Source organism: Choloepus didactylus, chromosome 27 (genome assembly GCF_015220235.1).
Source record: "Choloepus didactylus isolate mChoDid1 chromosome 27, mChoDid1.pri, whole genome shotgun sequence".
Lineage (NCBI taxonomy): Eukaryota > Metazoa > Chordata > Mammalia > Pilosa > Megalonychidae > Choloepus > Choloepus didactylus.
In genome coordinates this window covers 22673123-22692426 of record NC_051333.1, presented here as the reverse complement: position 1 = coordinate 22692426, position 19304 = coordinate 22673123, and the positions used below count along the sequence as shown (strand labels likewise).

General features: G+C 37.3%; 1 protein-coding gene across 3 annotated transcripts in view; it reads left to right on the top strand.

The window, feature by feature from the left end:
- Nucleotides 1-19304, top strand: part of DPY19L3 (dpy-19 like C-mannosyltransferase 3) — a 96097-nt gene that overhangs the window by 38482 nt on the left and 38311 nt on the right. For all 3 annotated transcript variants that reach the window (XM_037819187.1, XM_037819188.1, XM_037819189.1), the window contains exons 7-8: nt 142-265; nt 807-941. In XM_037819187.1, the coding sequence (XP_037675115.1) occupies nt 142-265; nt 807-941 (259 nt within the window). The remainder of the gene's footprint in view (nt 1-141; nt 266-806; nt 942-19304) is intronic.

Below are 19304 nucleotides of genomic sequence, written 5' to 3'. Positions count from 1 at the left end.
TAAGAACAATTATTATTGAACCAGTGACGAGGCTCTAATATACTTGGACTTATTGTAAATATATCTTTCATCTTAGAAACTATTTGAGGAAATTATTGCAAAAATGATCACTTTGGCCAATTTTTGTTTTATTTTGTGCAGAATAGACACCACAAGAGTTGAGTTTACCATTCCATTGAGGGAGAATTGGGCGCTGCCATTCTTTGCAATTCAAATAGCAGCAATTACATATTTCCTGAGACCAAATTTACAGCCTCTTTCTGAAGTAAGTTTTGGTAATAACTTATATATTTTTAAAATTCCCCAATTTTCTTTAAGAAGCCTCAGAAAATGTGATACATATACAGTGTCCCAATGCATGTGAATTGTTCTTATTCTGTGACCCATTGTTAACTTGAATTAAATGAAGTTTTCTTTCTGAGCTTTTTCCTACTTTGCAAGGAAAATGTTTTCATTTTTGATGTTAAAAATATACTCTACATAATCTTCCCTTAAATAGTTGCAGCAAACCCACACACACTTTGTGCAAAACTGTCAGAATTTTTAAGCCATTGCTCTTGAGATGATTTGGTACATTATCGCCTCCATAGTAGTGTGGAATACACATACCGTATGTGAATATTTATATTCAAAGTGTCACTTTAGGATATTTAGAGCTTAAGTAACAAATGCAAGGGTTTTCAGAGCAACAGTTTATGGTTTTCCTATTTGGTTTATGGAGAAATTGGCTGCTCTTGAGAAAACTTGTCTGCAAGGCTTTTTATTAATAGAGCTATATAAATTATACAAAGATTTTCTTTTTTCAGAGGCTGATACTTCTTGCCATTTTCATATCAACTTTTCTCTTTAGCCTGACATGGCAATTTAATCAATTTATGATGCTGACGCAAGCATTAGTACTATTCATACTGGACTCCTTGGACATGCTTCCGGCGGTGAAGGTACGCTGGGCTTTCTCTTCTTGTTGGAGAGTTCATTGTTTAGTGTTTTATATCCATGAGTGAGTTTAAAATATGCAAGTGTTTAAGGCTGAAGCTGCTTCTTAGATCTAATATAAATATGATGTCATCAGGTGTGAAGCTGAGTAATTTATGCAGCCTAGTTTGACCTTCACTTTGATTGTGCTTATTTTAAGTTAAAAGACAAGAGTTATTTAGGGGGCACAGACTAGGTCAATTGACCTTTATAGAGACTAATTCAATGTACAAATATAAGATAACCATTTTTAAATGCCTTCTGGATATTCCCTCCCCCCCCCCCATACACCCCACCAATAAACTCAAAGTGAATATAACAGCTTTTCTGTGGAAAGGTTTCACAGAAGTGGGAATTGAACAGAGCCACAAAAGAAGGGAGTAGGATTTGGGTGGAATGTGAGAGGGCAGACAAACTTCAGGGAAAACAAGTAAATAAATTGGTAAATTAAAAATATGTATATTTAATATTTGGTGTTTCTGCAGTTGTGAAGCTGTGGTTACTCACACACTGCTGGTAAGAATATGAATTGCTATAATCTGTCTTTGCAGTAGATATCAAAAGTCTAAAAATGTATATGCCCTCTTCACCATCAATTCCACTTCTGGAAATTTATCCTAAGGAAATAATCAAATGTGTCATTTCAGTTGTATTATAATGATTAAAAAGCTGGAAACAAGCTGAGTCAATAGCAGTAGGGTATTGTTAAATAAATTATGACTTATCTGTGTAAGGGAATATTATGTGACAATTCTCCCCTCCCCCCTTTTTAAAAAGTAAAACATATCAAAGTGTTAATAGTCAGCTGCATAGTTCTGTATATTCTTTTTGTTTTTTGGATCTTTTGAATTTTTTTTTTTTAAATAATCATATATTTCACTTAAAATTAGAAAAGGTGGTACTGTTTTGGCACATAAACACAAAACTTAAAAATAATACAGTTAATTTATTTCATGGGATTCTAAACTTGGATAAACTGTTATATTTGAAACCATGTCGGTTGGTGTTAGAAGTAGTTATAAGTATAAAAATTTAAGGAAGAACGGTATTAATAATGAAAGAATCCTGAGTTATAAAACCATGTTGCTATCATCACCTCTAAAAATTACTAGCTCTGAAACTTTGGCAAGTCATTTAACTTCCCGAGCCTTAGTTTCTTTGTGATTTTGAGTCATTGATCCCCAATCATGTCAAAAGAGAAAGAGTCAGAATAATTGGTATAGAAAAAAAAAAAAAATCCAAATTCAGAGCACAATGTGGTAACAAGAAGTGATATCTTCTTTGATGTATGTCATTATCTTTTCATGAGTGATGGGAAACCTCTTACCGACAAAAGCCCTAGTTTCCAGTCAGAAATATGTTCAGAGGCTTTTAAATATGAAGCAGAATAGCAAATGGTAAAATATTAAGCATAGTTTTGCTTCATTAAAGCTAAAAATACGAAGGTTAATAAAGATTTATTAATCTGTTGTAGAAACAAGAAGGCACATTTTAATGATAAATGCCTAAGATACCATTTTAAAGTACTCCATAAAGTTCCAGACAAAATAGAGTACACAAATTTCTCCCTATTCCTCCAACCAAGTACAGCTAAAAACCTTGGACGGTATCTGTAAAATAAACGTAAGATTTTGAAAGGTGGAGAGAAGAAAGCAAACCTCCTAGGAACCTTGAGACCTAAGGGGAGATTGGTATTGAGTTCCTTGAGTTTTCTTTTCGCTTCATATATCCTGGATGGGGTGCTTAGAGAAGCCAGCAATTTGGAAGCACCAATGGTCTCAGACAAAAAAAGCCCCAAGAAAAGCCTGCTCTCTCTAGCTAAAGGATCAGAAAAGGGGAAACCTAGCAAGATAGAAACCTTCAGACATTAACCAAACACTACGGGAAAAACAACTGCAGCTCTGCTCCCACCTCTTGTCAGCGGATGCTGGGTGGAGAGTCTGTACTTCCTCCCTCGCCTGGCTGAAACAAGGTACCGCTCACTTCCCATCGCAGTTGCATCAGAAGAAGCCTACTTGGGAGGCACGGCTTTCCCCGTCTCAACAGAGGTGTCAAGTGAAGTCCTCATGGGTAGACTGCACTTCCACCCCTCCCACTTCCCTTTCCTGCCAGGGTGGTGTCAAAGCAGGCCAAGCAGGAAGCTGGGACTTTTCACCATCACTTGGAGTTCACCAGTCCCCCACCCACAGTGTCAGTGAGGCCATATGAGGAGGACTAATGAGGCACTCCTCCTCTTCCCAGCCAGGGTACCAGCAGATACTTAATTGGGAGCCTGAACTTTTACCCCCACCCAGCAGAAATGAGGCACCCTGCCCCGTCCCATCCCTGGAGGCCAAGTGTGGAACCTGAACGTCCACACCCATCTGAAAATAATGAGGTGGCACTGTTCCCCTGCTAACATGGCACGGATTTGGTGTGAGAAGAGGCTTGCTGATACAAAAGATTTAAATAAGATCCAGAGTTTCATAGTGCAATGCCCAAAATGTACATGATACAATAAAAAATCACTCATCACACTAAGAACCAGGGAAATTTCTCTTGAAAGAAGGGACAACCAGCAGTACCAACACTAAGAGACAGAGAACTTGGAATTATCTGACGAGGAATTTAAAGCATCTATCATAAAAAGAACCTTCATTGAAGGCCTTGTGGATCACACTCCCTTTATCTAGCATGCGGATGGATGGGTAGAAAAGTGGGGACAAAAACTAAACGACAAATAGGGAGGGATGGGGGGAATGGTTTGGGTGTTCTTTTTTAACTTTTATTTTTTATTCTTATTCTGATTCTTTCTGATGTAAAGAAAATGTTCAGAAATAGATTGTGGTGATGAATGCATAACTGTATGGTCATACTGTGAACTGTTGGTTGTATACCATTAGATGATTGTATGGTATGTGAATATATTTCAATAAAACTGAATTTAAAAAAAAAAAACCTTCATTGAGCAATTACAAACTGTCTTGGAACAAATGAAGAAAAAAAAAAAAAAAAAACCTCAGCAAAGAAATAGAAGAGACAAGGAAGAACCAAATGGAAATTTTAGGACTGAAAATTTCCAGTAACCCAAGTAAAAAAATCACTGGATGGGGAGAACCTGAGATGGCGGCTAGGTAAGACAGGGCAAAAAAACAGCTCCATGAAAAATACTACATAAAAGCCAGAAAGTGACCCAGAACAACAGTTCCAGCAATGCACCAGCCGGACAAGGTCTAAATCCACAGGGACCCTGCATTTGGTGAAACCAGGAGTCTGCATTCTGAAACGACAGTCTGGGAACACCCCTACATGGCCTGGCGGCCCAGGGCTTCCCTGGAGAGCCAGCGCACACTTGTGACGTGGCACAACCTTCCCTCAGCAGAGGTCCTGGAAGAGCATGGCCGGGAAGGGGGACCTGCTCAGAAATCCTAGGGATCCTACGCCAATACCAAGAACTTATGGGTCAGTGGCAGAAACAGTCTGTGGCAAGACTGAATGAAGGCTTAGACTCTTGCAACAGCTTTAAATCTCTGGGAACACTTGGGAAGTTTGATTATTAAATCTCCCCTGCCTCTCTAACCACCCAGACACATGCCCCACATTCAGGGCAGACAGCACCAACAACACACCCAAACTTAGTGCACCAATTGAACCCCACGAGAATCAGATCCCCACACACCACAAAGACAAAGTTGGGGAGAACTGACCTGAGGGGAATGGGTGACTCGCAGACGCCATCTGCTGGTTAGTTAGGGAAAGTGTATGCCACCAAGCTGTAGATATGACAAATTAGAGATCGTTATTTTTTATATGCGGAAAGAACTCCTATCAAGTAAAGCAAATGCCAAGAGGCCAAAAACAACAGAAAATCTTAAAGCATATGACGAAACAAGAGGATATGGAGAACCCAAACCCAAACCCCCAAATCAAAAGATCAGAAGAGACACAGTACGTGAAGCAATTAATCAAAGAACTAAGGACAAACAATGAGAGCATGGCACAGGGTATAAGGGACATGAAGAAGTGCATGGCACAGGATATAAAGGACATAAAGAAGACCCTAGAAGAGCATGAAGAAGAAATTGAAGAGTAAATAAAAAAATAGATCTTATGGAAATAAAAGAAACTGTTGGCCAGATTAAAAAGACTCTGGATACTCATAATACAAGATTAGAGGAAGTTGAACAACAACTCAGTGTCCTCGAGCACCACAGAACAGAAAATGAAAGAACAAAAGAAACAATGGGGAAGAAGATTGTAAAAATCGAAATGGATCTCAGGGATACTATAGATAAAATAAAACGTCCAAATTTAAGACTCATTGGTGTCCCAGAAGGGGAAGAGAAGGGTAAAGGTCTAGAAAGAGTATTCAAAGAAATAGTTGGGGAAAACTTCCCAAACCTTCTACACAATATAAATACACAAAGCATAAATGCCCAGCAAACTCCAAATGGAATAAATCCAAATAAACCCACTCCAAGACATACTCTGATCAGACTGTCAAATACTGAAGAGAAGGAGCAAATTCTGAAAGCAGCAAGAGAAAAGCAATTCACCACATACAAAGGAAACAACATAAGACTAAGTAGTGACTACTCAGTGGCCACCATGGAGGCGAGAAGGCAGTGGCATGACATATTTAAATTCTGAGAGAAAAATTTCCAACCAAGAATACTTTATCCAGCAAAACTCTCCTTCAGATTTGAGGGAGAGCTTCAATTTTTCACAGACAAACAAATGCTGAGAGATTCTGCTAATAAAAGACCTGCCCTACTTCAGATACTAAAGGGAGCCCTACCGACAGAGAAACAGAGAGAGAGAGATATAGAGAAATTTAACAGACAAATACAGAACATTACATCCCAAATCACCATGACACACATTCTTCTATAGTGATCACAGACCTTTCTCCAGAATAGACCATATGCTGCGACATGAAACAAGCCTCAATGAATTTTAAAAAAATTGAATTTATTCGAAGCACATTCTCTGACCACAATGGAATACAAATAGAAGTCAATAACCATCAGAGACTTAGAAAATTCACAACAACTGAAGGATAAAAATGAGGGGGAGATGAAAACATTCCCAGATAATCAAAAACAGAGGGACTTCATCACCAGTAGATCAGTCCTATAAGAAATGCTAAGGGGAGTTGAGCAGGCAGAAAGGAATTGACTGAAACCACATGAAGAAATAAAGATTTCCAGTAAAGATCACATGGTAAATATAAATACCAATACTACTGTATTTTTTATTTGTAACTCCTCTATTTACTTCTATAGGATCTAAAATACATAAACTGTAATGATAGATCAGTGGTTTGGGACTCAATGTAAAATATGTAATTTTTGACAAGAACTACATAAAGGTGGGGGAATGGAGGAGTATAGGAATATAGTTTACGTGTCCTATTTGAAGTGAAGGTGGTATCAAAGAAAAACAAGATTGATAGGGATTTAAGAGGTTAAATTTAAGCCCCACAGTAAGCACAAAGAAAGTATCAGAGAATATGACCATAGAGATGAAAAGTAGAGTATGGGTTACAAGAAGTGGGGGAAGGGGCAGTGGGGAGTTAAGAAATGAGTGTAGGGTTTCTGTTTGGGGTGAAGGAAAATTTCTAGTAATTGGTGGTGGGAAGGTGATAACAGTGCAACATTCTAAATTTGATTAATCCCACTATTGGACTGCTAGGGAAGGGTTGGAATGGGAAGATTTAGGTTGTATATATGTTTCCAAATTGAAAAAAAAAGACAGTCTAAATAGATAATGACAATTAAATGCCAAGGATGATCCTGGATGGGATCTGAGGATGGAGGAGAGGAGGCTCAAAGGGACACAGTTGGGAAAAAAGAAAGAAAAATAAAAGGAAATATGGAACGTAAGCTTTGTATCAATGTTGAATTTCTTGAACTTCTTAGCTGCACTGAATGGAATTGCGTAAAAGAATGTTCTTGTTCATGGGAAATGTATATGTGAATTATATTGTTTGTTCAAGGATGTGTGCAGCTTGCTCTGATATATTCAGAAGACAGAGAAATAGATGATGGATGATGGGGAGGGAGGGAGAGAAAGAAATGGTGGTGTGACAGGATGTTAAAGTTGGTAGTTGGGGTATCGTGGGAGGGGGGTCAGGATAAGCTGGAGTTCTGTGTATGGGGTTTGTATTGTTTTTGCAACTGTTCCTGTAAGTTTGAATTTATTTCAAAATAAAGTTAAAAAAAAAATCACTGGATGGGCTCAAAAGCAGAATGGAGAGGTCAGAGGAAAAAAAAATTACCTTAAAGATACAACGGTAGAAGTTACCTAATATGAACAAGAGAAAATAGATGGAAAAATTGAGATTCAGTGACCTGTGGGACTGTAACAGAAGTCATGAAACGTGAAAACATTCATGTCATCAGAGGCCTAGAAGGAGAAGGAGGAGAGAGTGTGTGGGACTGAAAGAGTATTTGAAGAGATAATGACTGGAAATTTTCCCAAATTTGGCAAAAGATATAAATATACAGATTGAAATAAAACCGTGCCAAGACACATCATAGTCAAACTTCTGAAAACTAAAGACAACAACAACAAAAAATCTTTTGAAAGCAGCCAGCAAAAAACAACACTTTACCTATAAGAGAAAACCAATTAGAATTACACTGGATTTCTCATCAGAGACCATGGAGGGCTAGAAGGAAGTGGCACAATGTTTTTCAGGTGCTGAAATAAAAGAACTATTAATCAGGAATCCTATACCCAGCAAAATATTCTTCGGGAATGAAAGGGACATTCATCTGACATTCTCGGATGAAGGAAAAGTATTAGAATTTGTCGCCAGTGGTCCGAATACACTCTAAAGAATGGCTAAAAGAAATTCTTGATACAGAAAGGAAATAATGAAAGAAGGAATCTTGGAACATCAGAAAGGAAGATAAAGCAATAAAAAGAATAAAAATTTGGGAAAATACAATGGGCTTTCCTTCTTTGGGGTTTTCTAAATTATTTGTGATGGTTGAAGTGAAATTATAATAATGTCTTGCCTGGTTTTCAGTTTATGTAAAGGAAATATTTAAGACAATTAAAAGTGAGGAGGATAAAAGAACTTAAATGGAGGTAAGATTACTATACTTCATTGGAACTGGTAATATGTTGACATCAGCAGACTGTGATAAATTATGACTATATAATGTGCTCAGAGCAACCGCTAGCAAATATATACAAAGGAATAATATACACAAAAAGACTAAAATAAATGAATTCTGAAAATGTTCAAGTAACCCAAATGAATACAGGAGGAAAAAAAAACCCACAAAAATAAGAAATAAAGTGGAATACTTAGGCCCTACCATATCAATAATTACATTAAATATAAATGGTCTAAGTGTACAAATAAAGAAAATGACCCAGCTATATGCTGTCTGCAAGAAATTCACTTCAAATATAAGAAACTCACTTCAAATATAACAAACTAGGCAGGTTGAAAGTAAAAGGATGGAAAAAAGATATACCATGCAAATATTAATCAAAAGAAAGCGGTAGTGGCTATATTAATATCAGATAAAGTAGATGGTGGAGTGAAGAAAATTACCAGGAACAGATAAGGACATTATATAATTATAAAAGGTCAATTACCAAGAAGACGTAGCAATCCTAAATGCATATGTACCAAATGATAGAACTGCAAAATTCATGAAGCAAAAACTGACAGAACTGAAAGAAGAAATAGACATATCCAGAATTATAGCTGGAGATTTCAACACTCCTTTCTGAACATTGATACAACCAGGGAAGATCAGCAAGGATAGAGAACTCACAGCATTGTTCCGGTTTGCTAAAGCTGCCGGAATGCAAAATACCAGAAATGGATTAGCTTTTATAAAGGGGGTTTATTCGGTTACAACTTTACAGTTTTAAGACCATAAAGGTGTCCAAACTAAGGCATCACCAAGGGGATACCTTCATTGAAAAAAGACCGATGGTGTCCAGAACACCTCTGTCAGCTAGCAAGGCACATGGCTGACATCTGCTGGTCCTTTGCTCCTGGGTTGCCTTGCTTTTAGCTTCTGATTCTAGTGGCTTCTCTTCAAGCATCTGTGGGTTCTCACTTAGCTTCTCCAGGGCAAACTCTGGGCTTCATCTCTTAGCTTAGCATCTTCGAACATCTGGGTCTATGTTGGCTCTCCTGGTTCTAGTTTCAATGGTTGTCTCCAAATATTTCTGGGCATTTTCTCTCTGAGTGTCTGTCTCTGTTGGCTCTGTCCAACATATCTCTGCCTTGTATCCTCTCACAAAGGATGCCAGTAAACTAATTAAAACCCACCTTGAATGGATGGGGTCACACCTCCATGGGAGTAATTGTGCTGGTTTAGATGTATTATGTCCCCCAAAATGCCATATTCTTTCATGCAGTCTTGTGGGGGCAGACATATTAGTGTTTATTAGGTTGGAATCTTTGGATTAGGTTGTTTCCATGGAGATGTGACCCACCCAACTGTGGGTAATACCTTTGATTAGGTTATTTCCATGGAGGTATGGCCCTGCTCATTCAGCATGGGTCTTGATTAGTTTACAGGAGCTCTATAAAATCTCAGACAGAAGGAGCTCAGTGTTGCTACAGCTTAGAGAGACATTTTAAAGACAGCCATTGAAAGCTGATGCTGACATTTTGGAGAACATCATTTTGAAACACAATCTGGGAGCAACCAGGTGCCAACCACGTGCCTTCCCAGCTAACAGAGTTTTTCGGGATGCCAGTGGCCTTTCTCCAGTGAAGGTATACTCACTCATGTTTATGCCTTGGTTCGAATACTTTTGTGGCTGTAAAACTGTAAGTTTGTAACTTAATAAATCCCCCTTTATAAAAGCCAATCCATTTCTGGTATTTTGCATAATGGCAGTATTAGCAAACCAGAGTGATAATCTAATCAAAAGGTCCCAACCTCATTTGGGTAGGTCACATCTCTATGGAAACAACCTAATCAAAAGATCCCACCCACAACAGGTCTACCCCCACATGATTGCATTAAAGAACATGGCCTTTTATGGAGTACATAACAGATTCAAACCAGCACAAGCTTCATTAACCAACAGGAACTAATCAATATTTCTAGAACACTCTACACAACAAGAGAATGCACATTCTTTTCAAGCACCCATGGGACATTTACCAAGACATACCATATCCTGGGCCTTAAACTTCCACAAATTTAAAGAATTATGATCATACCAAATGTATTCTAGGATCACAAGGGAATCAAACTAAAGAGCAATCACAATCTAAGTTCCCATCTTATGATCCTAGGAAAACAAGATTAAAATAAACCCAAAACAAGCAGAAGGAAGGCAATAATAAATTTAGGAGCAGAAATCAAAATTAAAAACAGAAACAGTACAAAGAATAAATGAAATAAGCTAGTTCTTTAAAAGATCGATAAAATCATCAAAATTCTAGCAAAACTCCATAGTCATAATTGCCTTGGAGCTTTAAATTGTTCGAGTCTTAACAGATTTTGGCACCAAAGGTCTGAGTCTCTATGGCACTACTTAAGTTTTAGGCAGCATAGCGTAGTGATTAAGGGCACATTCTCTAGAACCAGACTGCCCAAGTTCTGAATAAGTAAATATATATGAGTCACCTAGAGCATTGCCTGGTATTTTATGAATGGTAAACAGATGTTAACTACAGCAATTTTGAATGATGATTGTATTAGTCAGGTTTTTCTAGGGAAACAGAACCAACAGGAGATATCTGTAAATAATATGAGATTTTATAAAAGTGCAACTGTGGGGATGCACGAGTCCAAATTCCATAAGGCAGGCTGCAAGGTGGCAGTCTGGTGAAGGTCTTTAATGAATTCCCCAGGAGAGACTGCCTGGCTGAAATAGAGATGAAAGTTCTCTCTTAAGACCACTGAAGCTATCGCCGCCTCCTTAAAAGCCTTCAGCTGATTAGATTAAAGGTCTCTCACTGCGAAGACACTCCCCTTGGCCAGTTGTAGATGTAGCCACAGATGGAATCAACGTACTGATGATTTAAGTCCGAAAGTGTCCTCGTAGGAACAGATAGGCCAGTGCTTGCTTGACCAGACAGCTGGGCACCATCACCTGGCCAAGCTGACAAATGACCTAATATCACAATGACGATGACCTCTTGAAAAAATTTTCCAGATATTCTGCGCAGAAAGAATATATTATTGCTGTCTTGCTTCTAAATTGTAATGTACTAATAGAAGCCCAGAAGGAACATGAAGTGTACCACTGATAATCTGTGACTTTCCAAAATATAATACTGCTTGCTTCCACATTTCTGGCTGCTTTTCCAGCAGTATTTCTTTTGAACCTAGGACATAGTTATGTTTACAAAACTGTACACTCTCATTATTACATGAGCTATACTTCTTCTAGAAGGGAGGTGTATCCACTTGTTATAAAAATAACTGACACCAGAAGGAAAGTTGGAGGTTAAAACATGGGAATGTATAACATAGTGAATCTTGTGGTGGACAATGTCTGTGATTAACTATACAAATATAAAAAAGTTCTTTCATAAACTAGAACAGATGTACGACATTATTATAAGGAGTTAATAATAGAGGGGTATATGGGGAAAATGTACCTATTGCAAACTACAGACTGTAGTAACAGTCAACAGTAACAAATACAGCACGCTAATACTATGGGTCATTAATATGGTGGGGGGAGGTAATGAAGGTGGGAGGATTAGGGTTCTCTTTTTATCTCTTTTCTGTAGTAATGAAAATGTTCTAAATTTGATCATGGGGGCTGTGTGCATGTGCTGGTTTGAATCTGTTACGTACCCCACAAAAGCCATGTTCTTTTAATCCAATCTTGTGGGGGCAGACCTATTGTGAGTATGATCTTTTGATTCAACTGTTTCCATGGAGATGTGACCCACCCAATTGTGGGTGAGACTTTTTGATTAGATTATTTCCATGGAGATGTGACCCCGCCCATTCAAAGTGGATCTTAATTAGTTTACTGGCATCCTCTATGAGAGGGTAAAAGGCAGAGACATTTTGGAGAGGGCCAACACAGACAGAGATGCTCAGAAAATTCCCAGGTTGGAATTTTGGAGACATTTTGGAGACAGTCATTGAAAGCAGAACCAGGAGAGAAGCTAAGAGATGAAATCCAGAGTTTGCCCTGGAGAAGCTAAGAAAGGACCACCACCCCCACCCCACCCCCGGCCCCCTGGCGGCCATGCTTAGAGAGAAAAGAGAAAAGTCCCAGGGAAACAAGCAAGGATGCACAGGAAGTGAGAGAAAGAGCCATTGAATAGCAGACATTGCCATGTGCCTTCCCATGTGACAGAGGAACCCTGGATGGCATCAGCCATTCCTCAGAGAAAGTGTCTACTTTTTGACGCCTTAATTTGGACATTTTCATGGTCTTAGGACAGTAAACTTGCAACCTGGTAAATCCCCATTGAAAAAGCCAAACGTTTTCCAGTAATATGCATTCTGACAGCTTTAGCAAACCATATCAATGCACAACTTTGTGATAATACTGTGAGTGTGATTTTATACTTTGGATGGTTTCTGTGCTGTGTGAATATATCTCAATAAAATTTCATTAAAAAAAATTACAGCGCCTAAACCCACAACTTCTCTAATAAAAAAAAATAATCTGACAGCATCAAAATATACTATAAGCTAAACAAAGACCAATAAAAATTTTTTGTTTGAAGAAAGTATATGAATGAGTCCTTAAAGAGTTTCTGAAAATTGATAAGAGAAACATTAACACCCCAATAGAAAAGGAAGCAAAGGACATGAGGATTTCACATAAGGAATGTCCTCAAAAATAAAATAAAATAAAATAATTGTACTTCTCACTACTTAGAACAAATATATTTTTAAATGCCATTTGCAATAGCAACAGGAAATACAAAGTACTGGGAATATATTTAAGGAAAGATGTATGAAAATTTTATGGAGAAAATCAGGAAACTTAGGGGAAATATTAATCAAGCCAAATAGGTATAAATTCTCCCTAAGTTGACTTCAAGATTCACTGCAAGTTTAATCAAAATCACAAAATGACTTTTGTTGAACTTTGCAAGAAAAGTCCAAACTATCTATGTTAAAGCAAAAGAAAAGGAATAATCAGTACTCTTCTGAAGAATAAAGTAAAAGGACTAAGGATTATCACCTATTGATAATTTTATATAACTGTAGTAGTTTAGACAGTATAGCACAATCAAATAAAAAATGACCAATAGGACCTAAGACGGGTTCCCAAGGCATACCCACAGAAGTAAGAAGATACTGGAGACCTTTGAGAGTGGTTCATAAATAATAATGGGAATGCTGATCATCCCAATGATGGAAGTAAAATTGGATTCACACTACACAACATACACAAAAAATAATTCTAGGTGATTCAGAGGTTCAAATATGTAAAGCAAAAACAGATAAGAGTTTTTAGCAGGGAATATAATAATGCCTTAAGGACCTTGATACAAGTAGGGAGTTCTGAAAAAAAAAACACATAATGCCATGAAAAACAATAGTATCAATAAAATGGATTAAAAAATTGATAAATTCAACTACATTAAACAAACAGAAGCTTAACAAAGGACACCATGAACAAAGTTGTAAGTAGATGTAAACAGGGAGAAGATAGTTATATTGCATATAACTAACCAAGAATTAGAATACAATACTTTAAAATAACTCTTGTTACTCAGTATCCCAATAGAAAAATGAACAAATAATATTAATGGTATTTCAATAAGGAAAAAACTACAAAACATTGTTGAAAGAAACTAAAGAAAACCTAAATAAATGGAAAAGCATCTCCTATCCACTGATCAGAAAACTTACTCTTGTTAACAGTACTCCCCAAATTGATCTACAGATTTAGTTCATCCCCTTGCAGAACCCCAGCTTACTTCTTTATAGAAACTGACAAGCTGATCCTGAAATTCATAAGGAAATACAAGGGACCCAGAATAGCCAAAACAATCTTGAAAAAGAACAGAGTTGGAGGATGCTTACTTCTGATTTCAAAACTTACTACAAAGCTACAGCAAGACACTGGTATTAGCATACAGATACACATACAGATCAGTGAAATAGATTGAGAATTCAGAAATAAACCCTTAAAATTTATAGTCAATTGATTTGTTATAATTCATTTTTCATTGTGGTAAGATATACACAACAAATATCATTTTTTTTATTTTGAAATAAATTCAGTTATAGGAACAGTTGTAAAAACAATACAAACCCCATACACAGAACTCCAGCATACCCTGACCCCCCTCCCCTGATACCCCAATCCACCAACTTTAACATGCTGTCACACCACTATTTCTTTCCCTCCCTCCCTATCTATCATCCATCATCTATTGCTCTGTCTTCTGAACATATGAGAGTTAGCTGCATACATCCTTGAACAAACACTATAATTCACATATACAATTCCTATGAAGAAGAACATTCTTTTATGCAATCCCATTAAATGCAGCTAAGAAGTGCAAGAGATTCAACATTGATACAAAGCTTGCATTCTGTATTTCCTTTTTTTTTACAACAAATATGATTTTAACCATTTTATTTTAAGTAGACACTTCTTTGACTTGAAGTATATTGACAGTACTTTGTAATTTACACCAGTATTTCCAGATTCAAAATTAAAACTCATTTAGCAATAACTCTCTCTTCCCCTCGCATGGTAACCATTAATCTGCTTTCTGTCTCCATTAATTTCCTTATTCTAAGAATTTCATATAAGAAAAATCATACAATATTTGTCCTTTTGTGCTTAGGTTATTTTATTCACCATGATGTCTTCAAGGTTCATCCCTGTTGCAGCATGTACCAGCACTTCATTCTTTTTTACTGCTGAATAATATTCCATTGTATGAATATACCACATTTTGTTTATCCCTTCAGCTGTTGATGAACACTTGGGTTTCTTGCACCTTTTGACTGTTGTGAATAATGCTACTATGAACATTGTCATACACATATCTGTGGGGCCCTGCTTTCATTTTTTTGGAGTATATACCTTTAAGTGGAATTGCCAGGTCATACAGTAATTCTACGGTTAACTTTTGGAGGAACCACTAGACTGTTTTCCACAGTGGCTGCACCATTTTACGTTACCATCAACAATGTATGAAGGTTCCTACTTCTCTGTATGCTTTCTAACACTTGTTATTTTTAGAGTGTTTTTTAGTAATAGCCATCCTAATGGGTGTGAAGTGGTATCTCACTGTGGCTTTAATTAGCACTTCTTTGTTGGCTGATGATTTTGAGCATCTTTTTATGAGCTTATTGACCATTTAAATATCTTCTTTGGGGAAATGTCTATTCAAATCCTTGGCCCATTTTTCACTTGGGTTTGTCTTTTTGTTGTTGAGTAGGAGTTTTTATATATTCTGGATTTTAAACCTTTAGCAGATATATGGTTTCCAAATATTTTTTCCCTTTCCATAGGTTGACTTTGCACTTCCCTGATGCTGTCCTTTGCACAAATGATTTTAATTTTGAAGTCCATTTTATCTGTTTTTTCTTTTGTTGGTTGTCCTTTGGGTCTAAAATCTAAAAATCCATTGTCTACTACAAAGTCCTGAAGATATGTCCCTTTGTTTCCTTATAAGAATTTTATATTACCTCTTAAATTTAGATCATTAATCCATTTTGAATTAATTTTGGTATCTAGAGAGAGGATAGGGGCCACATGCATTTCTTTTTGCACGTGTATTTCCAATTGTCCCAGCACAATTTGTTGAAAAGACTATTCTTTCCCCATTGAATGGACTTGGCACCTTTATTGAAAATCACCTTGCCATAGATGTATGAAATTATCTCCAGACTCTCAAATATGTTCCATTGGTCTATTTATCTATCCATGTACTAGCACTACACTTTTTAATTACTGTAGCTTTGTAGTAAGTTTTGAAATCATAAAGTATGGGTCCTCCAACTTTGTTCGGTTTCAAAATTGTTTAGGCTGTTTGGGGCCCCCAGCAATTCCACATAAATTTGGGGATAAGCTTTTTCCATTACTGCAAACAAAGCTGCTGAAATTTTGTAGGGATTGCCCTGGATTTGTAGCATGCTTTAGACATCTTTGTAATATCAAGTGTTCTAATCCATGAACAAGGGCTGTCTTTCCATTTACTTAGGTTGTCTTTAATTTCTTTCAGCAATGATTTCATTCTATTCACTTCATTCTATTAGTGTGGTATATTACATTTTTTTTTTTATGTTGAACCATCCTTGCATTCCTAGAATAAATCCAACTTGGTCATGGTGTATCCTTTAAATGTACTGTTGGATTCAGTTTGCCAATACTTTGTTGAGGATTCATGGATCTATATTTTTAAGTGATGTATCATATTCACATACCAGTCATCCAAGGTGTACAATCAGTTGTTCACCATACCAACATATAGTTGTGCATTCATCACGCCAATCTATTTTTTGAACATTTTCCTTGTACCAGAAAAGGTGAAAATAAGAATAAGAAATAAAAGTAAAGAAGAACACCCAAAACACCCCCCCCACACACACACACACACACAATTTTTCATTTAGTTTTTTGTCCCCATTTTTTTATTCATCCATCCATACACTGGAAAAAGGGAGTGTGATCCATAAGGCTTTCACAATCACACTGTCACCTCTTGTAAGCTACATTGCTGTACAATTGTCTTCAAGAGTCCAGGTTACTGGGTTGCATTTTGATAGTTTCAGGTATTTACTTCTGGAAATTTTCAGTGATTATTTCCTCCATTATTCTTTCAGCCCCTTTTCCCTTCTCTTCTTCTGGATACCCAGGCATGTATATTCATGCATGTCATGTTGTCGTTCAATTCCTTGAGACCCTGCTTATATTTTTCCATATTTTCCCCTATCTGTTCTTTCACATGTAGGATTTCAGATGTCTTGTTCTCTAGTTCCTGAATCCTTTCTTCCGCCTCTTCAAATCTGCTATTGTAAGTCTCCATTGTGTTTTTCATCTCTTGTATTGTGCCTTTTATTCCCATAAGTTCTGCCAATTGTTTTTTCAAATTCTCGAGTTTTTCCTTATTTATCCAGTGTCTTCTTTATATCCTTAACCACACTTGCCATATCTTCCCTCAACTCATTGATTTGTTTTTTGAATTGAGTTAGCATGTTTATTTGAACATCTTTAATTAGTTGTTTCAAGTCCTGTATCTCCTTTGACTGGGCCATATCTTCATTTTTTCTAGTGTGACTCATAATTTGTTGTTGGTGTCTAGGCATCTGGTTTCCTTGATTAGATTATTCTAGGCATCATTTTCACTCTTTTACCTAGTTTTTTCTTGTTGGTTGGCTTTGTTTTCTATCTGTTGTTTAGCATTCATTTCAACTTATTCTAGATCTCTAGCATAGCTTACGTTTAACTGATCAGAATTTTTCAGCTCTTGTTATTCTGGTTCTTGCCTTGCCTATATGGAACCTTTTTCTTTCTCTCTTTCTTTTTTTTTTTTTTTTCTTTAAGAGAGCCTACCCAGATATGATCAATCCCAAGCAGATTTTCCCAGACCAGACAGGCCCAGGTCTCAGGAGGAGGGTGTAATCAGTGTCAGTTTTCCCTGAGGATGATACCCAACAGGTTGTTAGACTTCCCTGTGCAGCCTCCAGACTCTCTGCTTTTCTTATCCTGTCCAGCAGGTGGCGGTTGTCAGCCTGCAGCTCACCACTGGCATAAAGAGTTGTGAGTCCTTTAATTCTCAGCAGACCTTGTCCCTGCCAGGGGCATGGTTTAGACCGAGGGTGAGTCAGAAGCCAAGCTTAAGCAGTTTGTGTTCCCCACCCCCACCCCCAGCTCCTGATGTTTGAATTCTCTCAAGGAAGGCTGCCACTTGAGCTGCCCACCGCCCCTTTTCTTGGGAACAATACACCCTTTAGGGAATTATCTCCTTCACTTAACTCCTTACTTTGTCTCTCAGACCTATCTTAACTCTACCCTTGCCACAAGGGTCAGTACTCACAATTGAAAATGCCTGAAGCTTTCTCCAATGAGCTACTTAGAATAGTTTAAAAAAGAGAGAGAAAAAAAAAGAAATACCCTTTTCAGAGCCAGTCCTCCAGTTTTGCCCCCCCCCCCCAGTTTTGCCAGTCAAGAGCCAGAGTTGGTACCTGGCTCTGTGTGTCCCTTTCTTGGGGCAGAGCCCATTTCCAGTATTGTGAGCTTAGCCAACTTCAAAAGCCTCTGTTTTGTTTTTTGTTTTTTGTTTTATTTTGTTCCATCAGCCGCACTTCTTCTCTGCCAAGAGAGACCTCACAGTTCTTTTCCTACTTGCTCTGGGTTTATCTTTGCTTGTAGCTTATATGAGTAGTCCAAATTTGTTAATTAAAACCACCGTTGGACCTTGGTTGTGCTGCCTACCTTGCTCCTAGTACTGACTCTTCTGTCCCCCCCGCCCAGGGGAGTGTTCTGACTCAGCCGGCCATGCCAGTAGCGGAGGGAGGCCAGCCTCTGCCATCTGGGGACTTTACTTAGAGTTCTACGCTGTGGTCTCAGCCCTTTCACCCTTTCCAGATGGTATACGATTTGTGTCCAGTCACAGACGGCCCCAAATAGTCATTCCAGACTGTTTGCTAGTTGCTGCTAGCTGTTTACTAGCTGCTGTAGAAACTAATTAAATTCCACACCACCCTATTCCACCATCTCGCCCCGTCTCCTGCCTTTGGATTTTGATGATTTCACTGTATTGTGTCTTTTTTTTTAAATTCTGAGTAGTTTATTCTCATCATTACAGTGTTCAACCAGTTTGACATATAAAGACAACAGACATAAAATAAACGTTGGGTGGCATACATGTACTCTTTTTCAGAAGCAAGACATGTATTACATACACACACACACACACACAGAAAAACTGCAGCAAACATTAAGGTATCCAGAGTAATTTTTTGACAATTCAGATGTGACTTATTTATGAGTATAAGTATTTAAATAATTTAAATAATTAGATAATTTTCATAGAATTATCGAAGTATGAGATAAATATTAGGAGACCCCAACAATCACAAGAACATTTTCCTGTGTTATTGAATACGAGGGTAGTTTTATAAAAAGTTGCAAAATAGACCTAGCAGTTTGTCACCATGAATATGCTAAATACCAAATATGCTAAAATGAACATGCAATGTAAGAGCTGTGCCAAAAAAAAAAAAAAAAACAGCATTAGGCTCTTGAATATTGCAGAGTGTCTGTACAAGATTTCTTAGGTGTGATCATAAGGAAGAAAACTTCAAAAAAGCCCTTGTTACTGATTCTATCTACTATTTAAAACCTGATTATCATTTTCAAATGTAGCTGCAAGAGAATCTAAGTACAACTATTTAAAAATATTAGCT